At 40.2% G+C, this 23,127-nt stretch overlaps 1 protein-coding gene across 3 annotated transcripts in view; it reads right to left on the bottom strand.

Annotated features, from left to right (window-relative positions):
* Positions 1-23,127, bottom strand: part of LOC110208147 (glycerol-3-phosphate dehydrogenase [NAD(+)], cytoplasmic-like) — a 60,493-nt gene that overhangs the window by 3,684 nt on the left and 33,682 nt on the right. For all 3 annotated transcript variants that reach the window (XM_020986014.2, XM_020986012.2, XM_020986013.2), the window contains 6 exons: positions 22,613-22,790; positions 12,270-12,410; positions 6,357-6,495; positions 3,347-3,459; positions 2,808-3,041; positions 764-870 (listed from right to left, as the gene is read on the bottom strand). In XM_020986014.2, coding sequence (XP_020841673.1) covers positions 764-870; positions 2,808-3,041; positions 3,347-3,459; positions 6,357-6,495; positions 12,270-12,410; positions 22,613-22,790 — 912 coding nt within the window. The remainder of the gene's footprint in view (positions 1-763; positions 871-2,807; positions 3,042-3,346; positions 3,460-6,356; positions 6,496-12,269; positions 12,411-22,612; positions 22,791-23,127) is intronic.

Here is a 23,127-nt window from a genome sequence, read left to right as displayed (position 1 = left end):
TGTACTCTAAATTTGTGCCCATTCTTTCCACAGGCACTGTGGGTATTTGTAGATTTGTGTATCCCTAGTTTCTGCTGGGGGAATATTTTATAACTAGCATTTTAAATACTATTTTAATTTTCATAGTATTTCTCTTTCCGTTAATGCCCTTGCTAAGAGAATGTATCTATTGGCTCATCAGCTTGTGAACTCTAGCATTAGGAGGCTGACCTCCCTCCTCTCCCACTGGGCTAATCTAAGATACTGAATAATAGCAGCTGCCCTTTGGGGACCCAAATGACAAATTCAAGTGAAAGGGTAAATAAGGGATGCCGTCTGGGTAAATTCATTTGCTAAGAGCTAATCACATCTGGTGGCTGACTGTTAAGAGGGCTTCCACCAGTGGAGACTTGTGAGCTCTTGGTCTCCACAATTACCTCTCCAGCTGTCATTTTGAAAAGCCCTGGGGCAGCTAGGTGGTGCAGTAGATAGAACTCCAGCCTTGGAGTCAGGAGGACCTGAGTTCAAATCCAGCCTCAGACACATGACAATTACTAGCTGTGTGACTCTGGGCAAGTCACTTAACCCCAACTGCCTCATTTAAAAAAAATTGATATATATTTTCCCTTTTCTGAAAGAGTATATTGCTTCAAGCTTCTGGTTAGATATACAATTTAATTGGCCATTTTGCTTATTTGTTTTCACTGAGATTAAGTTTCTAAATACAAACGATTCTTAAAAGAAGGTTCCACTCCCTATTTATTAGTTATCATCAGTCACTTACTCCTCATCCATGTTTTTCTTTTTCAGGATCTTGTATAGTTCTTTGACAGTTGGAAGCCCCTGGAGCTTTTGTCCCTTAAGTATCTCTTTTTCTAACTCTTCAATGGACTAGAAGGAATAGGATAAAAAGATAAGAGGGAGGTTGAATTAGATGACCTCTAAGCTCCTATGATCCTGTGTACTTCAGTGCTTAGAATGAATACTCAGTTAATTTAGCATTAACTGAAAAGGCTAAGATGCAGAGCCATAATTAGCCATCTTGGTACCTGCGGCAAGCAGCACCTGTGTCCTCAAATCAAATTTGTAATTCATGAAACAAGTCATTAATTCACACTTAGTTGACTTGGGGCTCCCAGGACATCAGATCTTCAGGGAAAGAGATACCAAGACAATGCCCCCATGGTCCATAAGGGGGAGAAATTGGCCCATAGAAGGGAGAACCCCACCCCCAATATCACAAAGTCACTGTTTGGGAGACTTTTGTCAGGGAGAGATAGGACATGGCAGGAAAGGGCCAGGCTAGCCAGCACACCTGTACTCAGTGAGTGACAGCCTGGGTAGTACAAAGAACCTTCCCTAGGTCCTGAAACAGAAGACCTGAATTGAAGTTTAGTTTCTAACATTTTCTAGCCATGTGACTGTGGATGGGTAAGTCACTTCATCTATCTAAGCCAGTTCATTCCTCTGTAAAGTGGGGATGCCAATATTTGCATCCACTACCCAAAAGGACCATTATGAAAAAGAGGATTTGTAGACTTTTGTGAACCTAGAGATGTAAGCAATATATCATTATTGATTCTAGGGAGGCTCTGGGTCGGGGCAGCAGACACAGGGGATGTTAAATGAAAGTATTCCTCCCCAGGAAGTTTCTCATTGGCTGCAAAAGCCAAGTCACAGCCAAAGCTGCAATGACCTTTTCTACCTTCTTCAACAGCTGACAAAGGGCTTGAGTCAGGGGAGGAGGGAGATTGCCCAGGGGTGACATCAGGTGGGTGCTGGCTCAGCCAGAACCAGGAAGCTCTCATTCTTGTTTGCCCCTTGAGGGGACAGAGGACGGAACTGATTCTAAGCCACACTTTGCGCACCAGGACGAGGAGGGAACTTAACAAGGCTAAAGATTAGCTTGGTGGTCAAATTCTAGCATGTTAGTTCTGCAAGGCACACTTAAAGACACTTAAAGTCCAACTTCCACATACTACAGAGAAAGAAACTGAGGCCTAGAGAAATAAAATGATTTAGGATCATAGATTTGGAGCTGGGAAGAGACTTATAGTCCATTTTTCCTCATTTGCAAATGAGAAAGCTGAGGTGAGAGAGAGAGGTTGTCCCAGATCACAGAGCCAGGTCAACAGACTCCAAATTCAGCATTTTCCTGCACCATGTTGCTTCCTAGGCATGCAAGGGAAGAAGCAAGCTAAGACTCTAACCCAACCCTGTCCACTGCTTCCTTTATTTGTGCTATACTTGGCTGTGGATGGAAGACAGGACTTGGAGTCAGGAAGACCTGGGTTCAAATCTCACTCCTCATAATTATTAGCTAGCTATATGAGCCTGAGCAAGTCACTTAAGCACCATTCTGTCTTTCTGTTTCCTTTTCTGAAAAATGAAGTAGACTCATGACTGGATGCCCAAAGCCTCCTCCCCTTCGTAGGAATTAACATTGAGAGCAATGGCCTTGTCTTGCATAAGTTGATCTCCTGCAGCGTTTGTTTTCTCCCCCTTCCCACCAAAGAAAGGTAACCTACTAGACACTGTTTCACCCTCTCCTGCCTCTAGAACACTTAGGTGGCTCGGTGGATAGAATGATGGGCCTGGAGTCAGGAAGACTCATCTTCATGAGTTCAAATCTGGCTGCAGGCACTTACTAGCTATGTGACCCTGGGCAAGTCCCGTCACTCTGTTTACCTCAGTTTCATCATCTGGGAAAATGAACTAGAGAAGGAAATGGCATGATAAAAGGAAAAGAAAATGAGGTAGACTCCTCCCACCTATCAGAAATCTCTTGGTCTGGGGAAGCCTCAAGTGCCCTCCCCATTAATCCACACCTTTCCTGTTTGTGCAAAGGCTTCAGCCACTTTCCTACTTCGACCTCCATAGCAGGTGGTGATGAGGTCGGCGATCCCACTGCTTTCCAGGAAGGTCCTAAGGTGGACAGGCCTCTTGCAGAAGATCTTTGAGAACTTTATCATTTCCATGAGTCCCAGGCGGATGACAGCTGCTTTAGTGTTGTCCCCATGACCCAAGCCATCAGTGAAGCCGGCTCCAAGTGCCACAATATTCTGGAGTGAAGGGTGTCAAGAAGAGAGATTTTTCAAATGAGAGAACAGGAAAAGGAAGATGAAGAGATAAATATGCCAACCCCTGGATTTCTCCAAACCCAGCAACTCTAGTCAGAAGGCCAGTAGTGGGAGTGGGTCTACCTTTCGCACTTGTGACCGAGTTCTCTGGTCCTGGTAATAACAGCTACTCTTTATACTTTGGGCTTCCCATTTCTGGAGGCTGGTTCAGGGAGGGGGCTATGGATGATACTATCTGGGACTCTGACAGTGTGGCCATGGCTCCTCAGGCTCCCCCCATGACTCACTTTCAGTGCTCCACAGAGCTCCACAGCTTCATTATCTTCCACTACAGTTATTCGGAAGTTGAGTGTTTCAAATAATTCCTTAAAGATCTTCCCATGTGTCTTGTTTGTGCACCCTGAGGAAGAAGAGCCGGCAGGCACAATGTCCTCAGCTGTTGGCCTCTATTACAGAGAAATTACAGCGAGGAGGAATCAACAGGATCTTGATTTCCCTTCTTTTCGCCCTCTACTAAAGAGTTTTTTCTCATCTATAAAAGGACATTAAGAACTACCCTGCCTGTCTCACAGAGTTTGTTGTTAGGATCAAGAGAGATGATGGATGTGAAAGCACTTTGAAAACCTCACAGCACTGTAAAGTATTATTTTTTTAATTGATTTATCAACAATCCCTTCCATAAGCTTTTCAGTTTTAAATTTTTCTCCCCCTCCCTCCCCCCTTCCCTCCTGAAGACGGTGTGCAATCTGATATAGCCTCTACATATACATTCCTATTAAAGGTATTTTCATATTAATCATGTTGTAAAAAAGAATTAGAACTAATAGAAGGAACCACAAGAAAGAAGAAACAAGGGTAGCTAGGTGGTACAGTGGATAGAGCACCAGCCCTGGAGTCAGGAGGACCTGAGTTCAAATCCAGCCTCAGACACATGATACTTACTAGCTGTGTGACCCTGGGCAAGTCACTTAACCCCGATTGCTTCACAAAAAAAAGAGGAAACAAAACAGAAGGGGAAAAAAAAGAACAAATAGTATGCTTCTATCTGCATTCGAACTCCATAGTTCTTTCTTTGGATGTGGATAGCATTTTCCATCATGGGAAAGTTATTCTTATTTTGAGGGGGAAGGTGGGTAGTTACCCTTCAGTGAAGCGCCTGAACTGAACTTGCTGAACGCATGATAGAACCTACTAAAACAGTGATAACTCACATTTCCATGGCGCCTTAGGTGTACAGAATACTTTCCTCACCAGAAAACTGAGATAGGTAGCACAAAGATGCCCATTTTACAAGTGGCTTGCTCAGGGTCACACAGTTAAGTAGCAGACCTGGGACTTGTCTCCTTACTCCATGTCCAGGGCCTTTTCCACCATCACAGGGTGTTGCACCACACTAAAGGATACAATCCAGGGGCACAGAGGCAATTGTTTTCGCATATAATATTGTGTTCTGTATACAGTAGGAGCTTAATAAGTGTCCACTGAATTAAATTCAAGTCACCAGCTGCCAGGAAATATGAGAATCTCCAGTGACCAAATTGAAACTCTGAAGCTTAAAGTCATTGTCTGCCTGGGTACACTTTACAGTGGATGCCCTCTGTGCCAATGTATGACCCCCTTTTTGCTTCCCATGCTCTTTCCTTATCTAGGTTTCTTTGTTCTCTCTTACCTTTCCTAGGTCAGCCTTTATTTGTTATATTGGTCTCTTGGGCCCAAGCAACCAAATGACTCATTTATGAAGTCTGAAGTTTTGAGGGTTTTATTTGTTTGGGGGAAAGTGATTTCATCAGTACAAGGAGTTCCCGGTAAGGAAACTTATTCTATCAATACAAATGGCAACTTCTTTGCAATTTATTATTTTAAATTGCTTGAGGCACCAAGAACCTGAAACACAGGTCTTTTCTGACTCTAAGAGAAGCTTTCCCTTCTTTGAGCTATGCTGCCTCTCAGTAAGTCCTGTATGAGAAGCAAATAGACCACACTTTGATTGAAAGAGGTTTAATGATTCTTTTTTTTTTAAATGCTAAGCAATGGGGTTTAAGTGACTTGCCCAAGTTCATACAGCTAGTAAATGTCAAGTGTCTGAGGCTGGATTTGAAATCGGGTCCTCCTGACTCCAGGGCTGGTGCTCTATCCACTGTGCCACCTAGCTGCCCCAGATTAATGATTCTTTACAAACACATGTTTTTGTCTCATTCTCTGCCTCTTATCACCCCTTACCTTCCTAATCCCTATGATAGTGAATCCCAGATGCCTAAGAGTAAAGCCTTCCACTCCCCAGTCCTCACAATTCCTGCCTTCCCATGCCCATCCAACCTTAACCCTCTTCCTTCCCAGCTCTGATCATCTCTTTCACTGTGTGCTCTGGAATTCCCGTTCTATAATTAACAAAGTCTCTCTCCTCTTAGACATCTCCCTCTTGTGATCCTTCCACCTACTGGGAGTCATGGAGACTCTGCATCCCTGGCCGTTCTTTCCATTACTGGGGGCCCCTTTCCTAGGGGTCAGCACGGTCTTGGCTCCATGGTTCCATTTCTAGACCCTCTCTCTGTTACCATCAACCTCTCTTACTTTGAGGTTTACTCTCTAAATTTATCACCCAATCCAGTTACTGGTGGTAGTTATATAGTTAGTCCCCGGGTCAATTCTCTCTTCTTTCTTAAGAAGACCTGGGTACACAGTCTTCTTCACCACAAACTCCTGCTCTTATAAAAGAGAACTTCAATATACATGTAGATGTTCCCTCAAAAACCCTGACTTCCCAGTTCCTCAGTTTCCTCAGATCTCATCACCTACTCTTCCATGGTCCCTCAGCCACTCCCACTGATGATCATACTCTTGATCTTATCAGCCACAAGTGCCTCTTTAAATGACTTCTTTGTTGTTTAGTGTCCTCTGACTCTTGGTGACCCCATTTGGAGTTTTCTTGGCAAAGATATTAGAGTAGTTTGCCATTTCCTTCTCTGGCTCCTTTTACAGATGAGGAAACTGAGGCAAACAGGGTTAAGTGATTTACCCAGGGCTCATACAGCTAGTAAGTGTCTGAGGCCAGATTTGAACTCAGGTCCTCCTAACTTCGGGCTGGTACTCTATCCACTGTGCTACTCTAGCTGCCCGTTTAGATGACTAAGAACTTTGAAATTCCTTTATCTATTTTAATGCTTTAGGACCGGACATAGGGACCTTTGCTCTTCCTTCCCTTGAAGTTCCCCATCCCCACACCCCATCCATCCGCAACTTCACTCTCTGAGAAAGCAAAGGCATTAGCTTGAATGAGTTGCCTAGAATGGTCATTACCAATGGTGGCCTCACAGAATTTCTCATCAGCTACTTCATTAGCAATGTTAGCCCCCATCATCACACTTATTTCAATGCCAAGCATCTCTTGGATGATTTGAGAGGTCAGCCTCAAGGTCCCAGGACTTTCTGGAATTCCCTGGTCAAAAAGAACAAGAAGTTGGAAGAAGGAGGAAAAAGGTAAGTGGTATTTTGGTCAATCAGAAAGAAGAAATGATACAGAGATGTAGCAAGACCCAATAAACCCAGCAGATAGCATTGTAAATAATTATTTTACTCAGACACATGACACTTACTAGCTATGTGAACCTGGGCAAGTCACTTATCCCCGATTGCCTCACTAAAAATTTAAAAAAAGGGAAAAATGTTATTTTAACATATTTCCTTGCTTACTCAACTTGTCCTTGAGTGAGGAAGGCTAAGGAAAAGGCCTGTGGGTTGGCTGCAGGACACAAATGTGTTTTCTCTTCCTCAGTGTCCTTGAAAAGTTCTCATTAGTTACAGACTTAGGTGTGACACCTTGTGTATATTCTCCAAGGCCTTCTGCTTTTGTCCCTCTACCAAAGTGGTTTCCAAAAGTTTGGGTTCTTAATCTACTTCGGCAGAAGAAATGATTTATAGACTCTCTCCTCTTCCTATCTATCCCCCTGACTTTCATGACAAAAAATAACCCACCCACCAAAAAAATCATCCAATACCAATGGAAGAATAATAGCAGGGTTGCTTTTCCTGCAATGAGAGTATATAAGTTATTAACCTGTGACCAAAAGAAAAGCAGTGCCATTGTAATTATATAAACATTAAATCTATTTAAAATCAGTCTATTTTCCAGACAAGGGTTAAGGGTCTGAAAAGTACACCATCATAAGGACTGATTGAAGGAACTAGAGGAGAGAAGACTTGGTGAGGACATAAAAGCTGCTTCTAGATGTGGGAAGATGTTTCCTGGATAAAAAGTAATAAATTTGTTCTTTGTGACCTCCAATGGCAGACTGAGGAAAAATGAGTAGAAGTTATATTAAAGCAACATTCAATCAGTCAACAATCAATCAACAGTCATTGATTAAGTACCTACCATGTGGCAGACACTGTGCTAAAGTGCATTTTCAGCTCAGTGTGATGGAAAAATTATCTCAAAATTAAGGCTGTCCAAAAATAGAATGTATATTCTTGTCACTGTAAGTGTGCAAGAAACAGATATCTCTCAGGAAGGTGGGCCAATTACATACAAATTAGCTCTAGAGGGAGAAGGATAATCCTTCTTCAAAGGCCACAGGACTCACCTTTAGAGTGACTGGGAAGGGGCCCTGTCCACCACTTTCTGGGAAACTTTACCAGGATGGAGTTTTATGTCAGTATAACATAGCTAAATCCATACTCCTGTTCTCCAGACCCAGACCCCTATGCTCCAGTGGGCTCTTGGAGTAATAACTACTACTACTACTACTACTACTACTACTATACTACTACTACTACTACCACTACTACTACTACTACTATGAGTGCTCATTTATATAGTGTTTTAATGCTTGCAAAGTGCTTTACAAATATTGTTTTATCCTTACAACAACCTGGGAGGCAGATGCTATTATTATTCCCATTTTAAAAATTAATTTATTTTCATTTATCTACAATCACTTCCATAAGCATTTGAGTTTTAAATTTTTCTCCCCTCCCTCCCCACCTCCTTCCCCAAGACAGCGTGCAATCTGATGTAGGCTATACATGTACATTCCTATTAAACATTTTCACATTATTCATGTTGTGAATAAGAATTACAACCAATAGGAGGAATCACAAGAAAGAGAAAACAAAACAAAACAAAACAGAAGAAAAAAAAAGAGCAAATAGTATGCTTCAATCTGCATTCAAATTCTATGGTTCTTTCTTTGGATGTAGATAGCATTTTCCATCATGACACCTTTGGAGATGTCTTAGATCCTTGTATTGCTAAGAAGGGCTAAGTCTATCAGCGTTAGTTATCGCACAATCTGACTGAGGCAGATACAACATTACACTTCCATATTCCCAAAATCCCCACTCACTGACCAGTGCTCCTTTTGATTTATAGAGAAGCACACAAAGAAGGCAATTTTTTTTTTTGGCTAGACAACGAGGTTAAGTGACTTGCCCAGGGTCATACAACTAGGCAGTGTTATGTGTCTGAGGCCAGATTTGAACTCAGGTCCTCCTGAATCCAGGGCTGGTGCTCTATCCGCTACACCACCTAGGGCAATTTGCCAACAATAAGCTTACACAGGTTAACTTTTAGCAATATCATCATAATTTAGCACAATGCAAGGATAGTAAATATTACATGATGTCATCCCTATATCACACTGCCCAGTCACAGTAGAAACTGTTTTGGCCATGGATCCTGGGAATTGTTATCTAAAAAAGAATAACAAAATCCTCCTTACTTATACCTGTTAATATGAGATTAAACACATTGAGAGAAATGATTACTTTTCTCTTACATTAATAACCAATTACTAAATTAAGATTAAGGTTTTCCCTTCTTATTTCCTCAGTCAGAAACTAGCCTCTGAAAGATGGGGCTGATGATGAGATTGGGTTCAATCTTGGATGGGACCCCACCCAACTGGGAAATCTTAGCTCTGATTAATGGGTAAAGACCATCTTATCTAAGTAGAATTCTTACCATGACCCCACCATTGTTCTACTCCATTAAGACTGGGTGGAGAATAGATCCTTCTGTTTAGATTGCCCTAGGACAGGGGGATTCTGGGTAGAGATGAGTCTCTTTGTCCAGGAGTAACATAATTAAAGTCCTGATCCCCCAGCACCTCATTAGAATAAGCCTATCTCTCATTATAATATTCATTCTCTCATTAATTGCTAACCAATCAGAGTTGATTTCTGCCTGTCGGAAACACCCACCCTTCCAAGGGTATTTAAATGACTAGCAGCCACCAAGGTTAATCTTTGGCTACCAAGAGTGCCACTGACCTTATTTTGCTTATTATTTACTTGCCATGATTAATAAATTGATTATTAATTTCCTAGAAATTGTGTCTCTTTGACTTTTCATTCGTCATAACATGCTTATGGTGTGAAACTTGCTAACACCAACATAGTTAGAAAAATGACTTCTCTTGTAATTTAGATACTGTTAGGTTATAAACTCAGTTGTTAAAGCATTGTCTAAAAGTGGCTATTTTTGTTGTGTTTTATTTTATTAAGGTTATTATAATGTGTTTTTTAAAATGTTTTAGTTGTTTTATCTGATTACATGTTTGAGGCTTGCTTTTAGACATGCTTCTAAATTTGTTTCAGCTCTGCTGGTGATATGGTATAAATTCTATAAAACTTAAACCTGAGAACTGCAATGTGGAAGAGCCAGAGTCACTCTGGTTAGAGTGGGAAAGTTTATAAATCAGCTCACATTATAAATCACTTTATGTTGAGGAAGTAAGTTCCACCTAAATGTGTTCAGTTGTACTAAAGATGGAATGAATGATATACTATGTAAGGTCATTTGGAAATACATTTGACTAACTTAATATCATCTTGTATTGTGAAATTTAGTAAACTACTGTATCAGATAATGCTGTTAGGAATGCAGCTTCTCTCCCAACCTGAAGGTTGTCAGATTATGAACTGAACTATTAAAAGAAAAGAAAATGTTTGAAAGCATGAGGTTTTCTTGGCAAACATATTGGAGTGGTTTGCTATTTCCTTCTCTAACTCATTTTGCAGATGAAGAAACTGAAGCAAACAGGATTAAGTGACTTGCCCAGGGTCACACAGCTGAGAAATGTCTGAGGCTAAATTTGAACTCAGGAAGATGAATCTTCTTGACTCCAAGCCCAGTATTCTATCTACTGTGCCCCCTAGGTCACCATTAGAAGTAGTAGAAAAAGAAAGAGGTCTAAATAATTGAAAAAGTGGCTCATCTCCCCCATAATAACAATGACAAGCATTTCTGTAGTGCTTTAAAGTGTGAAAAATGCTTTACATATATTATCTCATTCAAGCCTTACAACAACTCTAAAAGATAGATATGACAAGTATTATCATTCCCATTTTACAGAGGAGGGAAAAAAAGGCTCAGAGAAATTATCTGATTATAATAAAAAATTTCTCAGATTCTTGATCCAAATGGCCCATACATTAAAAATCACATCAATTGATAAACTTAACCCTTCCCAGAATTACAAGGATCTAAGACATCTCCAAAGGCCTCATGATGGAAAATACTATCCACATCCAAAGAAAGAACTATGGAATTTGAATGCAGATCAAAACATACTATTTGCTATTTTTTTTTCTCTTCTGTTGAGTTTTGTTTCCTCTTTCTGGTGGTTCCTTCTATTGGTTCTAATTCTCACTTACAACATCATTAATGTGAAAATATGTTTAATAGGAATGTATGTGTATAGCCTATATCAGATTGTGCACTGTCTTGGGGAGGGTGGTGGGGAGGAAGGGGGAGAAAAATTTTAAACTCAAAAGCATATGGAAGTGATTGTTGATAAATCAAAATAAATTAATTTTAAAAAATCACATCAAAAGAGGATTCTACCACACCACTCCTCAATCATTTTTGTTCTCTGGGTTCTTAAAGATTCAGTGAAGATTAATATTCTTAGAGGCTAAAGCTAGATTGCTCTTTGGTAAGGAATGGAGCACTGACAGATTGGTGGAGCTCAGGGCAGCTCCCCTAATCGTGTGGCTATGGAAGCCCATGGCAATAAAGGGCTATTAAATTGTGCATACCTTTGACCCAGCAATAGCACTTCTAGGTCTGTATCCCAAAGAGATCATACAAATGGGAAAAGGACCCATGTGTACAAAAATATCTATAGCAGCTCTTTGTGTGGTAGCAAAGAATTGGAAATTGAAGTGATGCTCAACAATTACGGAATGGATGAACAAGTTGTAGCATATGAATGTAAAATGGAATACTATTGTGCTATAAGAAATGATGAGCAGGCAGACTTCAAAAAAACTTGAAAAGACAGGAACTGATGCAAAGTGAAATAAGCAGAACCAAGAGAACATTGTACACAGTAACAGCAACACTGTAACAATGACTGACTTTGATAGGCTTGGCTCTTCACAGCAATGCAAGAATCTAAGACAACTTCAAAAGACTTACCATGAACATCCAGAGAAAGAACTATGGAATCTGAATGCAGATGGAAGCATACTATTTGCTCTCCTTTTCCTTTGTTGTTTTGTTCTATTGTTTCATTTTCGTAGTTTCTCCCATTAGTTCTAATTGTTCTTTACATAATGACTAATGGGAAAATATGCTTAATATGAATGTATAAGTATAGCCTCTATCAGATTGCATGCCATCTTGGGGGAAGAGAGGGATGGGAGGGGGAGAAAATTTAAAACTCCAAATCTTATGGAAGTGAATGTTGAAAACTAAAAGCTAATTAGTTATCAAGGAAAAAAAAAAGAAAAACATTAGACAAACTCTTCCACATAATGCTGAAGATTATCCAGGTAAGTAAGACATTACCCCAAGTTTGAACTCTAGCTGTGAAACATCCTGTACTTACAGATGTGGAAATAAAGAATTGTAGTGAGCTGTTTAAAAAAAAAAAAGGCCATGGCAATATGCCTTCATATACCTGCCAAAGGCTGGAAGAGACTATAGAATTTGCACATTCATAATGCTACTTCAGCTGGTCCCCAGCATCATCTCTTTATGGAGAAAATAATCTATCTTCATTTCTCTTTGGACTCCCAATCTCACAGAAAAGTTTAAGAGTTTGTCAACACAAAGCCTGTGAATTAGAGATTTGGTTGAGGATCACTAGTCTGGAGTCTGGAGCTCAAAGAAAAGCGTGTTGGATTTTGAAGGGCTAATCTTTGTTACCACCCCACACCGAATATAGACCTTATCAAATTAGGTTAGGATTGTAACTTAACCTGTACCTTGATGAGGGAGATTCCAAATGCCCCAGGCTTCAGATGACCTACTATCTCAGAGCAGATTTTCTGGATGAATTCAGGGGGTAAGATGAACACGAGGATGTCAGCATTGTCTACTGCTTTCATCAAATCTGGAATAGCCACCTAGAACCAGAAGGCATCATTTATTCCACCTGATAACATATAACTATAAATTATGCTGGCATATAGTAGCATTTAATAAATATTGATTATCAGCAACCTCTTCCTATAAGGTATGAAGGATAGGCCAAGAAACAGGAGACGAATGTTCTTATTTTGACTCTGACCTATGGGGAAGCATCTCCATTGCTTTGGGGATGTTCTTGGCAAAGATACTAGAGTAGTTTTTCATTTCCTTCTCCAGCTCATTTTACAGGTCAGGAAACTGAGGCAAACTGGGTGAAGTGACTCACCCAGGGTTACAGAGCTAGTAAGTATCTGAGGCTAGATTCGAACTCAGGAAGATGAGTCTTCCTGACTGAAGGCCTAGTCTTCTATCCACTGCACCATTTAGTTGCCCATTAAAACATCTCCGTGAAGGCTTCTTTTTGTTTTATGAAATAAGAAATAATATTTTAACTGAATTATAGTCTGGAATTCCTTGGTCTCTTTTGAATCAAGGACCCCATGAGTTTTTAGTAACAGAAGACTAAAGCAAGTTAAGAAAGGAATTCAGATTCTGGAAAACTCTGATTAGATAGAAGGAAGGTCCCTTGGTTAATCAATGGAGCATCTCTTAGTTTATAATTAACCAGATTAAGAGAAGTGATTCTTTTGCTTACCCTTAAAGAGTGTTAGGGTTGTTTGTTTAATTCAGCTAAGGGAAGTATCTCTTTATTAACCAGTTGTTAAAGATTGGCTACTTTTTCAAAGCGGGTAAGCTCTAAAGTCCCTTAGAGTTGTCTTTTTTCAAACTGAGAAGAAGCAGTGAAACTATTGTGTGGTTTGGACCAAGAAGAGTAATGCCAATGCAGAAGTTTTTGAACTAGCATGTGAGAAGAATGGGAGAAAGAATGATTGGAGAAACACTGAGCAGCAAAAAGTAGTGGAGGATGCTTTTCAGAAGCAATAACTCTTAAGACCGAGCAGCTAGGTGGCATGGTGGATAGAGTCCCAGGCCTGGAATCGGAAAGACTTATCTTCTTGAGTTAAAATCTGCCTTCAGATACTTACTGCCTCTATTACCCTGGACAAGTCACCTCACCCTCAACCACTCCAGTATCTTTGCCAAGAAAACCCCAGATGGGTCATGAAGAGTCAGACATGACTGAAAAACAACTGAACAACAGCTATAAGACTGGCATTAGTTGGGGTCTAAACTGGAAAACTAAAATTATTTGGAGAAGCCAATGGATGGGTGATGATTCTACTCTCTTTGTTTCTCCCCTTTTTGTTTATTGCTATGTATAACAAGGTGGCACTGTTTTACTAAGTTTAAAGGCTACTTTTTAAAATTTAGTTATTGGCTGTTTATATTTTAACAATGATTTTCTAGGTGAAGATAAAATAATTGTTTATTGTATCCTGAATTGCTATAGAGTGTGGATAAGGAGGGGGCAGCTAGGTGGTGAAGTGGATGGAGCACTGGCCTTGAAGTCAGGAGAACCTGAGTTTAAATCCAGCCTCAGACACTTGGCACTTACTAGCTGTGTGATCCTGGGCAAGTCACTTAACCCCAATTGTCTAAAAAAAAAAAGTGAATTGAGTGTGAATAAGGGGAAAAGCCAGTGGATAATGGGCTTCGCTAAATTTAACTTTTTAGGAAACCTCATTTTCTTTCTTTCTTTCTTTCTTTCTTTCTTTCTTTCTTTCTTTCTTTCTTTCTTTCTTTCTTTCTTTCTTTCCTTCCTTCTTTCTTTCTTTCTTTTCTGAGGAGGGGAAACCTTTCTTTTTTTTATTTGGGAAACCTCATTTCCGGTCTGTGATAAAAGACTGCTTGGGGGCTCAGAGCTTTTATTAATTATATTAATGGTTTGTGTTCTGATGCCTAATTTGAAGAAAAAAGAAGCCACAAAGAAACTGGCCTGGAGTCAGAAAGAGCTGAGTTCAAATCCAGACCTCAAATATTTACTAGCTGTGTGACCCTAGCCAAGTCAATTAACTTCTGTTCCTCTCAGTTTCCTCAACTATAAAATGAAAATAATAATAGCACCTACCTTGCAGGGTTGTAATGAGGATTAAATATGATAATACTTGTAAAGAGTCCTAGCCTTCCTTTCCCCTCCATTTCCCTAGTCTTAAAAACCTCTGGAGCTAAATTCTGTCTCCTATAAAAGAGCTTGTTTTGCAAAAGGGGAAATTGGGGTCTTTCTCCATCTGCCATGGAACAGAGGAGAGACAGGCACCCCAAGAGAAGGTCTTGCTCTGAGTTAAACCCAGTGATTGCCAACAGTCATGGTTAAGGAGAAAAATTTCCACCTATGCCCAGGAAGGTAGAGGTAGAAACTTGTTCTCCAAACCACCCTCCAGGGTAACCATTTGTTGGCCACACCCAGAACTGAACAGAACTGAAGAGTGTAACCAGGACAGGGTACAGCAGAATTATTTCCTTCTTTGTTCACTGAAGCCAAGCCTTTCTTAATTTAGCCTTAGATGCCATTGGGTTTTTAGGCTGCCTTTATTTCATCACACTGTTGACCCATATTGACTTGGTAGTCTACCAAAATCTTTCAATTTTTTTTAGTCAAATTACTGTGCAATTGTTGTTTGTTAGGTTGTTTCAGTTGAGTTTAACTCTTCATAACCCCGTTTGGGGTTTTCTTGGTAAAGATACTGTAGTAATTGGCCATTTCCTTCCCCCATTTTACAGATGAGGAAACTGAGGCAAACAGGGGTAAGTGACTTGCCCAGAGTCACACAGCTAGTAAGTCTCTAAGGCTGGATTTGAATTCACAGAGTTGAACCTTCTTGACTCTAGACCCAGCACTTTATCCACTGTGCCGCCTAGGATAGATAATACACTTTACATTTGAACCTATTAAATTTCATCTTATTTGATTCCTTCCAGTGTCCAATCGATAATGATCTTTGGGTATCCTTGCTATTATTCAGTGTTTTAACTCTTTCAACTGTATCATTCATAAATTCCATAAGCCTGCCATATATGCTTTTCCCCAAGTTACTGAGAAAAATAAATGTTAAATAGCAAGGTCCCAAGTACACATCCCTGGAATCTCCTTCCAAATTGTCACTGAACAATTAATGATTGCTCTTTGGGTCCAGCAGTTCAGTCAGTTTTAAATCCAGTCTAAATAAGACTATTTTCTAGCCCATACCTCGCCATCTTTTCTAGTTAATAAGCATTTATCAAGTGTCTACTATGTGCCAAGCAGTATGCTAAGTATCATAAAATAACAAGAAAGACTTTATGAAATACTTTGCTAAAATCTAGATAGACTAGATCTATAGCATTCCCCTGACATTTCAGTTTAGCCAAAAAACAAAACAAAAAAAAGAGAAATAAAGTCAATTCGACCTAACCTGTTTTTTAATCTAAAAAAAAATGTAGCCTTTGATACATAGCCAAATAGTTTAGTGAAACAAATACCCAGATTAGCCAAGTCTGAAAAGTTATGTTTCCTGCATCTTAATTTCATCACCTCTCTTATCAGGAGGTTGGTGGCATGTTTCATCATCATTCTTTAGAACTTGTATTTTCTCATTATATTGATCAGAGTTCTAAAGTTCAAAATTGTTTGTCTTTATAAATTGTTCTCCTAGTTACTTCACTTTGCATCTGTCCATAGTGGTCTTTTCTCATTTTCCTTTAAAACTGTCAATTTCGTATAGACAAAAATTAGAAACCCTAAGTGGATGTCCCGACTCTTCATGACCTCATTTGAGGTTTTGCTGGAAAAGATACTGGAGTGGTTTGCCACTTCCTTCTCCAGCTCATTTCAAGATGAAGAAATTGAGGCAAACAGAGTGAAGTGACTTGCCCAGAATAAATGTCTGAGGCCAGATTTGAACTTAGCTTCTGGACTTCAGACCTGGCACTCTACGTGTTGCAATGCCTAGCTGAATGGCTAAACAAATTGTATTATATAAATATAAAGGAGATATTATTGTACATATGGATCCTTTTCCTCTTTCTTTGATTGCTTTTGGGTATAAGCCTAGTGACATACCTAGCTATATCACTAGGTATAGCTAAGTCAAAGGATATACACAGTTCTGTAACTTTCTGGGCTTAGTTCCAAATTGCTTCAACTAAAATCCTTTTCTCTTTTCCTCAGGCCTAACCCCTTTACCTTCCTTTTAGGAAAAAGTCAAGAATGGAAGCTAAGACTCAGAAAAATGGATTATGGGTGGTACCCAGATTTAGAAAGAGAAATACCTATAGGCTAGTTACTAGAAAGATTAAATTTGTCTTATTCAATCAGGTAAAATGTTAACCCTGAGCTGTATAATTATTTCTTTTATCATGGTGAAATTTGCCTATGTTCAAAAATCCTATGAATTATGTTTCTTCAAATTATCTTGGGAGAGAGATATGTCTGAGGGCATGAATAGGCTCTGCCAATTTGGATATTTGTCTATCAAGCAGAAAAAACATTTAGATTTAGAATAGTGATAAATTAATAAGAAATTGTTTCTGGCAGATTTGTGCCCCAAACACAGAGGCCAGTATTTGTATTTTTCCTCAGTATAATGCATGTTGTTATTGTTTGTCCTTCGTTCTCAAAGAGGACCAATGCCACCAGGAGGGTGATGTCTTTTTTTTTTTAACTTTTAGGCAATTGGGGTTAAGTGACTTGCCCAGGGTCACACAGCTAGTGTCAAGTGTTTGGTCTGAGGCTGGATTTGAACTCAGGTCCTCCTGACTTCAGGGCCGGTGCTCTATCCACTGTGCCACCTAGCTGCCCCCAGGAGGGTGATGTCTTGACTGGAAAGTAAATTGCATTTAAGTGAGGCAGTTACCAGTCTCACTCTCTCCTCTGGAGCCATCTGGGTCCAGTAGCAAGATATAGATCAGGATGACTGGAGATGACCCCAGATGCAGTGGGAGAACTTGGCCTTTTTAAGCTAAGGTCTTTCCCAGATCTCAATTTGTCTGAGGCAAAGCCCATTCAGTGACTAAGGCCAGGTAAAAACGGAGGCCAAAAATGGCCTCTTGTACCTAGTCAGAAAAAAAAATCAGAGTTGAAGATCATCATATAAGGAACTCAAAGGGAGAAAATTCCTTTTACCAGTGCAGATCAACACCAGGTCTGTACCTTATTAACTGAGAGAATGAATGGCCTGGGGCCTTGAGAAGTTCAATGACTTTCCCAGGGTCACAAAACCAGTCAGTGTGAAAGTACAGACTAATGGGATTAGAACCCAGGTGTTTCTAAATGAGGCTGGCAGTCTATCCATTATCCCTATCTAAACTGGTCTCTTATTATTCTTTGTATCTTATATTCTGCCTCCCTTCTCTGATTTTAAAAATCAGACTAGCTAACAAATTATACTATTAGTTGTTTTAAAAAATAAGTTTAGTTAATTTATTAAGTTTTTTTTTTCAATTTCGTTAAGCTCTACGTTCATTTTCAGTATTTCTGTTTTGGTGTTTTTGAATTTTGGAGGTTTCGCTTTATTGCTTTTTTTAGTTTTTGTTTGTTTTTTAGTTGTACAACCCATTTGTTGATTTGTTCTTTCTTTCATTGAAGAGATATAAAAATTGCCCCAAGGCCTGCTTTATTTACATCGTATATTGCTCATTTGTTGCCATTTTCTTTGATAATATACTGCATAGGTTTCATGGGAATGCCTAATCCAGGTGTTCTTAACCTCTTTTGTGTTGTGGGCCCCTTTGAAAGCCTGATGAAACCTATCTAAATCTAATCCCCTTATTTTATCAATGAGGAAAAATAGAGCCAGAGAAGTTAAGTGATTTGCCAAAGTCACCCAGGGATTAAGGAGTAGCAACAGGATTCGGACCCAGGTTCTCAACCTCAAGAGTTTACCTATTATAAAATGTCTTTAAATCATCAGTGCTCCAGAGTGGAGTGATGGGGTTGGGATCTGATCCCAGAAAGGAAAAACCTTGGACTTTAGGCCAAATCTCTGGCCATTTGCATGAGGCTATAATCCCATCAACTGGCCTTGCATTGTGGCTACACACAATCTCCCAATTCTTTGTTACCTTTAATTTAGCCTAGCCCTCCATTGTCTTACCTCCCTATGGCCCTTTGGCCACTTTCCACCCTTAATCCTAGCTAGGCTCCATTTTCTGTTGGCCATGTGGTCCAGGTCCTGGCATTATATTACCTCACTGTCCTGGAAAACTACTTGGCCGCTCCTAGATCCCTCCCACAGTCTTTCTGTATATTAGGTCCACCTTGTCTCCATTAAGGTGGTCAGATTTTTATAATGTAGCCAATAGCTCACAGGTGTTCAGATTCCTTAAGAGTCTGGCCAATATGGCAGATCTTTAATAAACCTTCTCTTTGGCTGAAAGAAGGCTTGGGTTGAATTTTTTTGGCCAGGACCCGCATGTTGTGATTTTGGGGTTCTAGCACCCTTAACCTCTAGACCTTATCAGGGGTGCTTCATCTTTTTTCTTTTATGGACCTCTCTGGCACTCTGGTGAAGCTATGGAACCTGAATGGGATGTCCCAGTGAAGACTTCTCAGCGTAATTAAGGTAATGAGTTCAGAAGGTAGGATAGGGTTAAGAATAGATTTCTATGAGTTATTTTTTTAGTGACATATATCAGTAGTTAAAATTTGTCTAGTTGTTAAGCCCTGGCCTGCCTTCTGATCTTATCCAGATGCACCTTTTGTCCCAAACCTGGAAAACCTTAAATGTTCAAGTTCTCTTATCTCCCTTTGACAGGGTCTTATTCAGATGTCTTTCTGTTCCCAACATTATCTATTCAATCCCTGAGACCTCCCAAAAACAATTGTAAATTATCTTCCTAACTGCACATTTTTTATTGCTTCTTTGACATTATCTCTACGAACTAAGAAATATAGAGATGTATACTATGTCCTTTGTCCTATGTTAGAGTCTGGCTTGTGAGATTGTGAGCCGAGTTAATGGGCAGCTGTGAGGGAGGGGGAATTGAACCTTCAGGGTTATATAAAACCTACTTCTACCTCTGTGGGGTCGTCTCCCATTCATCAGAGGTTACTGATGGAGGGACACCCAAATCTCGAGATTTGAAATAATAATAATAATTGTAGCTATAATAAATTAACTTTCTGTTTTTCCTTGTACACCTCTGTTTTGTTTTATTTTTAATTTGAGTGGTATCCCACACAATCCTTTCTCAGAATGTTTTTAAATACATAAAATAAATTCATAGGTACCTTCCCTCTGCTGATTCTTGTGTTCCATAAACTGTAAGTCTAAATACAAACTTAGAAGGGACAATCCTGTGAGAGATGAACTCTCAGAGGTGAAGCCTCCTCAAAAGGTCAATAATTTTTTATTATTATTTTCAAAATCCTCCCCTGCTCAGACTCTGTTTTTAAGCACATAACAGAAAGAATAAGCCCTGCCCCAACCCCAACCTGAGCCGTTTGCCCTTGGCTTCCAGCCTCTTTCCTTGTCTTTGAATTTTGGGCCTGGAATGTAAGCCCCACCTCCCAGTTAGAATGTAAGCCCACCCCCAGTTAAGGGAGTAAGGGACAGTGGTGGGTGGAAACTTGTTTGCGTGGTAGGTGGAGATTTGCTTTTATAAGGTGGCCCCTGTCATTGGGTCTCTCTCCTTCTCCACGAGTATGGAAGGAGCAGACAGCCATCTCTCAAGATCATAATAAAAGTAACCTTTACTTTCCACCTTGAGAAGTCTCTGCATTTAATTTGGGTTAGGGTCACTGTCCCACACAATCCTATCCACAATGGATGGTCTCATACTTCAGTGAAAAAAACTGAAGCTAGCCCAAACTTGAAATCCCCTCTGCATCCCATCCCAGGACCTCTTTCACAAAGGTCAATCCTTCTACTTGTTTATGTTCTCAATCCCAAATCTCTAATTTTCAACCTCTCTTGATCCAGTGGTTCTTTCCTGGTTACCTCCAAACACATCCCAATCTCTGGTTAAAAAGTCTTCACTGGAACTAAAATGTCCATGCTGCTTATCCCAGAGATTCCTCTACTATACCCTAACTGGCTCTTCCCCCAAAAAGGTCATTGTTAAGGAGTTTCCAAATTTCCAAAATATCTCTAGCAGCACTTTTTTTTTTTGGGGGGGTGGCAATGCCCAGGTGTCACTTGCCCAGGGTCACACAGCTAGTGTTATATAGTCTGAGTCCGGATTTGAACTCAGGTCCTCCTGAATCCAGGGCCAGTGCTCTATCCACTGCACCACCTAGCTGGCACTTTTTATAGTAGCAAAAATTGTTCTTCCTTCTTGAAGAGGACTAATGACACCAGGAGGGTGATATCTCCACTTGCAAGTGGATTGGATTTAAGTGAGGCAGAGCTGTGCCAAGTCATCAGGCTCATTCTCTCCTCCTGAGCCACCAGAGTCCAGTGTCCAGTCAGGACAACTGGAGATGGCCCCAAATGCAGTGGGAGACCGTGGCCTTTTTAAGCTGTCTTTCCCAGGTCTCAGTTTGTTTGAAGCAAAGCCCATTCAGAGATTTGAGACTAGGTTGTTGTGGTTTGCCCTTTGTTTGTTGATATCAAGAAAATGATGCCATGACTTGCAATTGAACTGAATTTCAGTGAGAGAGGGCTGTGCAAAGTCACCAGCCTTACTTTCTCCTCCAGAGCCATCTAGGTCCAATGGCCAGATATAAATAGGACAACTGGAGGTAGCCCAGGATGCAGTGGGAGACCTAGGCCTTTTTAAGCTAAGTTCCCAGTTCTCACTTGGAGTGAGGCAACACCCAACACCCATTCAGTGATTAGGCCTCTTTTTTTTTTTTTTTGGCAATTGGGGTTAAAAGACTTGCCCAGGGTCACACAGTTAGTAAGTGTGTTAAGTGTTTGGTCCGAGCCAGATTTGAACTTAGGTCCTCCTGACTTCAGGGTCAATGCTCTATCCACTGCACCACCTAGTTGCCCCTAGGCCTCTTTAAGAAGTAGGCCTACTGTTATCTGTTTAAGAAGTAAGTCAAGTGGAGGCCCCTTTAATTAAAAAAAAAATCAGACTGGGAGGGGAAGACTCTCAGGGTTGCTAGCCAAAGAGAAACGATTACTATATACTTTCACTTTGAGCTATCAGGGCCCAAAAAATAACCATTAAGTGGTGCTTGGGCCAGGACCTATTATTGTTGACCAATCAATGAGTGCCAGAGTGAATTGGGTTTAAAACTTGATCTTTAAGAAAGAAATCTAGGTAGTAAACTCCAAGATAACTTGGTAGGTTTCAACCATCCAAATTTACCTTCTTTTGGGCAGAACACTCTCAGGTAAGGGCATGATACCCAATGGGGGGAGAGGGGGAAGAGGACAGGAGAGGAGTTGAGTTGAGTTGCCCAACTGGAACTGTCCAGCTGGGTCCCCACTGGGGCAGCTCAGACTACTCACAGGTTATGGTTTGTCCTTGGCTCTCGAAGAGGACCATGACATCAGGAAGATGAGGCCATGACTTGCAAATGAATTGGATTTCAGTGAGGGTGGGCAGGGCAAAGTCACCAGCCTAACTTTCTGCTCCAGAGCCATCTAAGGTTAGGTAAGAATTGAGGCAAAAGATGGCCTAGTTCATCCACTCAAAAGAATCAATCTGGGATAGAGAGAGAGGAGCCACTTTGAAACAAAGTGGATGCCAATTAACTAAGGATTGGCTAAATAAATTGCAGTCCATGAATATAATGGAATGTTACTGGAACCCTAAATATAATGGATACAGAGAAGCATGGAAAGGGATTATATTAAACCAATTATGTTGAAATAGTTACCAATTATTTTAAGTTCACAAGCCTCAAGATTAAAAGTCTACTCTAAATGAAGAGCAAGACGTACACATGTACTTGGACCTATGGTAACGGCAGTCAGGTGGCTTATTGGGTAGAGATCTAGGCCTGGAATCAGGATGACTTGAGTTCAAATCCAGCCTGAGACATTTACTGGCTGGGTGAGTCTGGGCAAGTCACTTAGTATCTCTTTGCCTCAGTTTCCTCAACTGTAAAATGAGAGTAATAATAGTTTCTGCCTTCAAGAATTGTTGTAAGGATTAAATATTTGTAAAGTGCTTAGCATAGTGCCTAATAAATAGTAAGTGTGTAATAAACACTTGTTTCCTTCCTTCCTAATGGAAACTCAATCTGTCTACAAACATTCAAGATCCCTAAATGAGGTTTCAGTCCCACTCAGCTTGAATTGGAGTGGAATAGACCAAGTTCCAGTTTCTCTCAGGGCTTGTGGGGGAATGTGGTTATCATGCTTACCACATTAGGCATTAACTTGTATCCTGGCAAGTACTTCTTATTCTCATGTTCCTCATTGATGATATCTGACAGTTTCCTTCCATCAACTATCTCTTCAAATACCCAGAGCTTCACTTCATTGTCAAATGTTTTGGAATTCATGACATTGCTACCAACAATTTTTGCAATGGTGGTTCCCCTTCAAAAGAAGAGAGAAGTGAGTGAGTCTCACAGAATTAAAGGCTATCTTAGAGGTGAGAGAATGAGCTCAGTCAATGGTTAATTTGTTGTGGCTTAACTGTCCAGTTAAGAATATAAGAAATTACTAAAGTCCCACCACCCTTAGAAGTACCTACCATATCAAGAATAAGGGAGCATGGCTATATGGTATACATATTTCCTAGGAAGGACTTCCATCAGAATCAAAAGGCATCTATTAAACAGAGGATGTTTTCACATAGCCACTACTTTAGTTCAGGCCCTCATCACCTCTTTCCTAAACTAGTGAAATGAGCTAATAATTGATCTCCTTGCTT

This window comes from Phascolarctos cinereus, unplaced genomic scaffold (genome assembly GCF_003287225.1).
Source record: "Phascolarctos cinereus isolate Bilbo 61053 unplaced genomic scaffold, phaCin_HiC Scaffold_726;HRSCAF=1367, whole genome shotgun sequence".
NCBI lineage: Eukaryota > Metazoa > Chordata > Mammalia > Diprotodontia > Phascolarctidae > Phascolarctos > Phascolarctos cinereus.
This window is presented reverse-complemented; position numbering and strand designations above follow the sequence as displayed.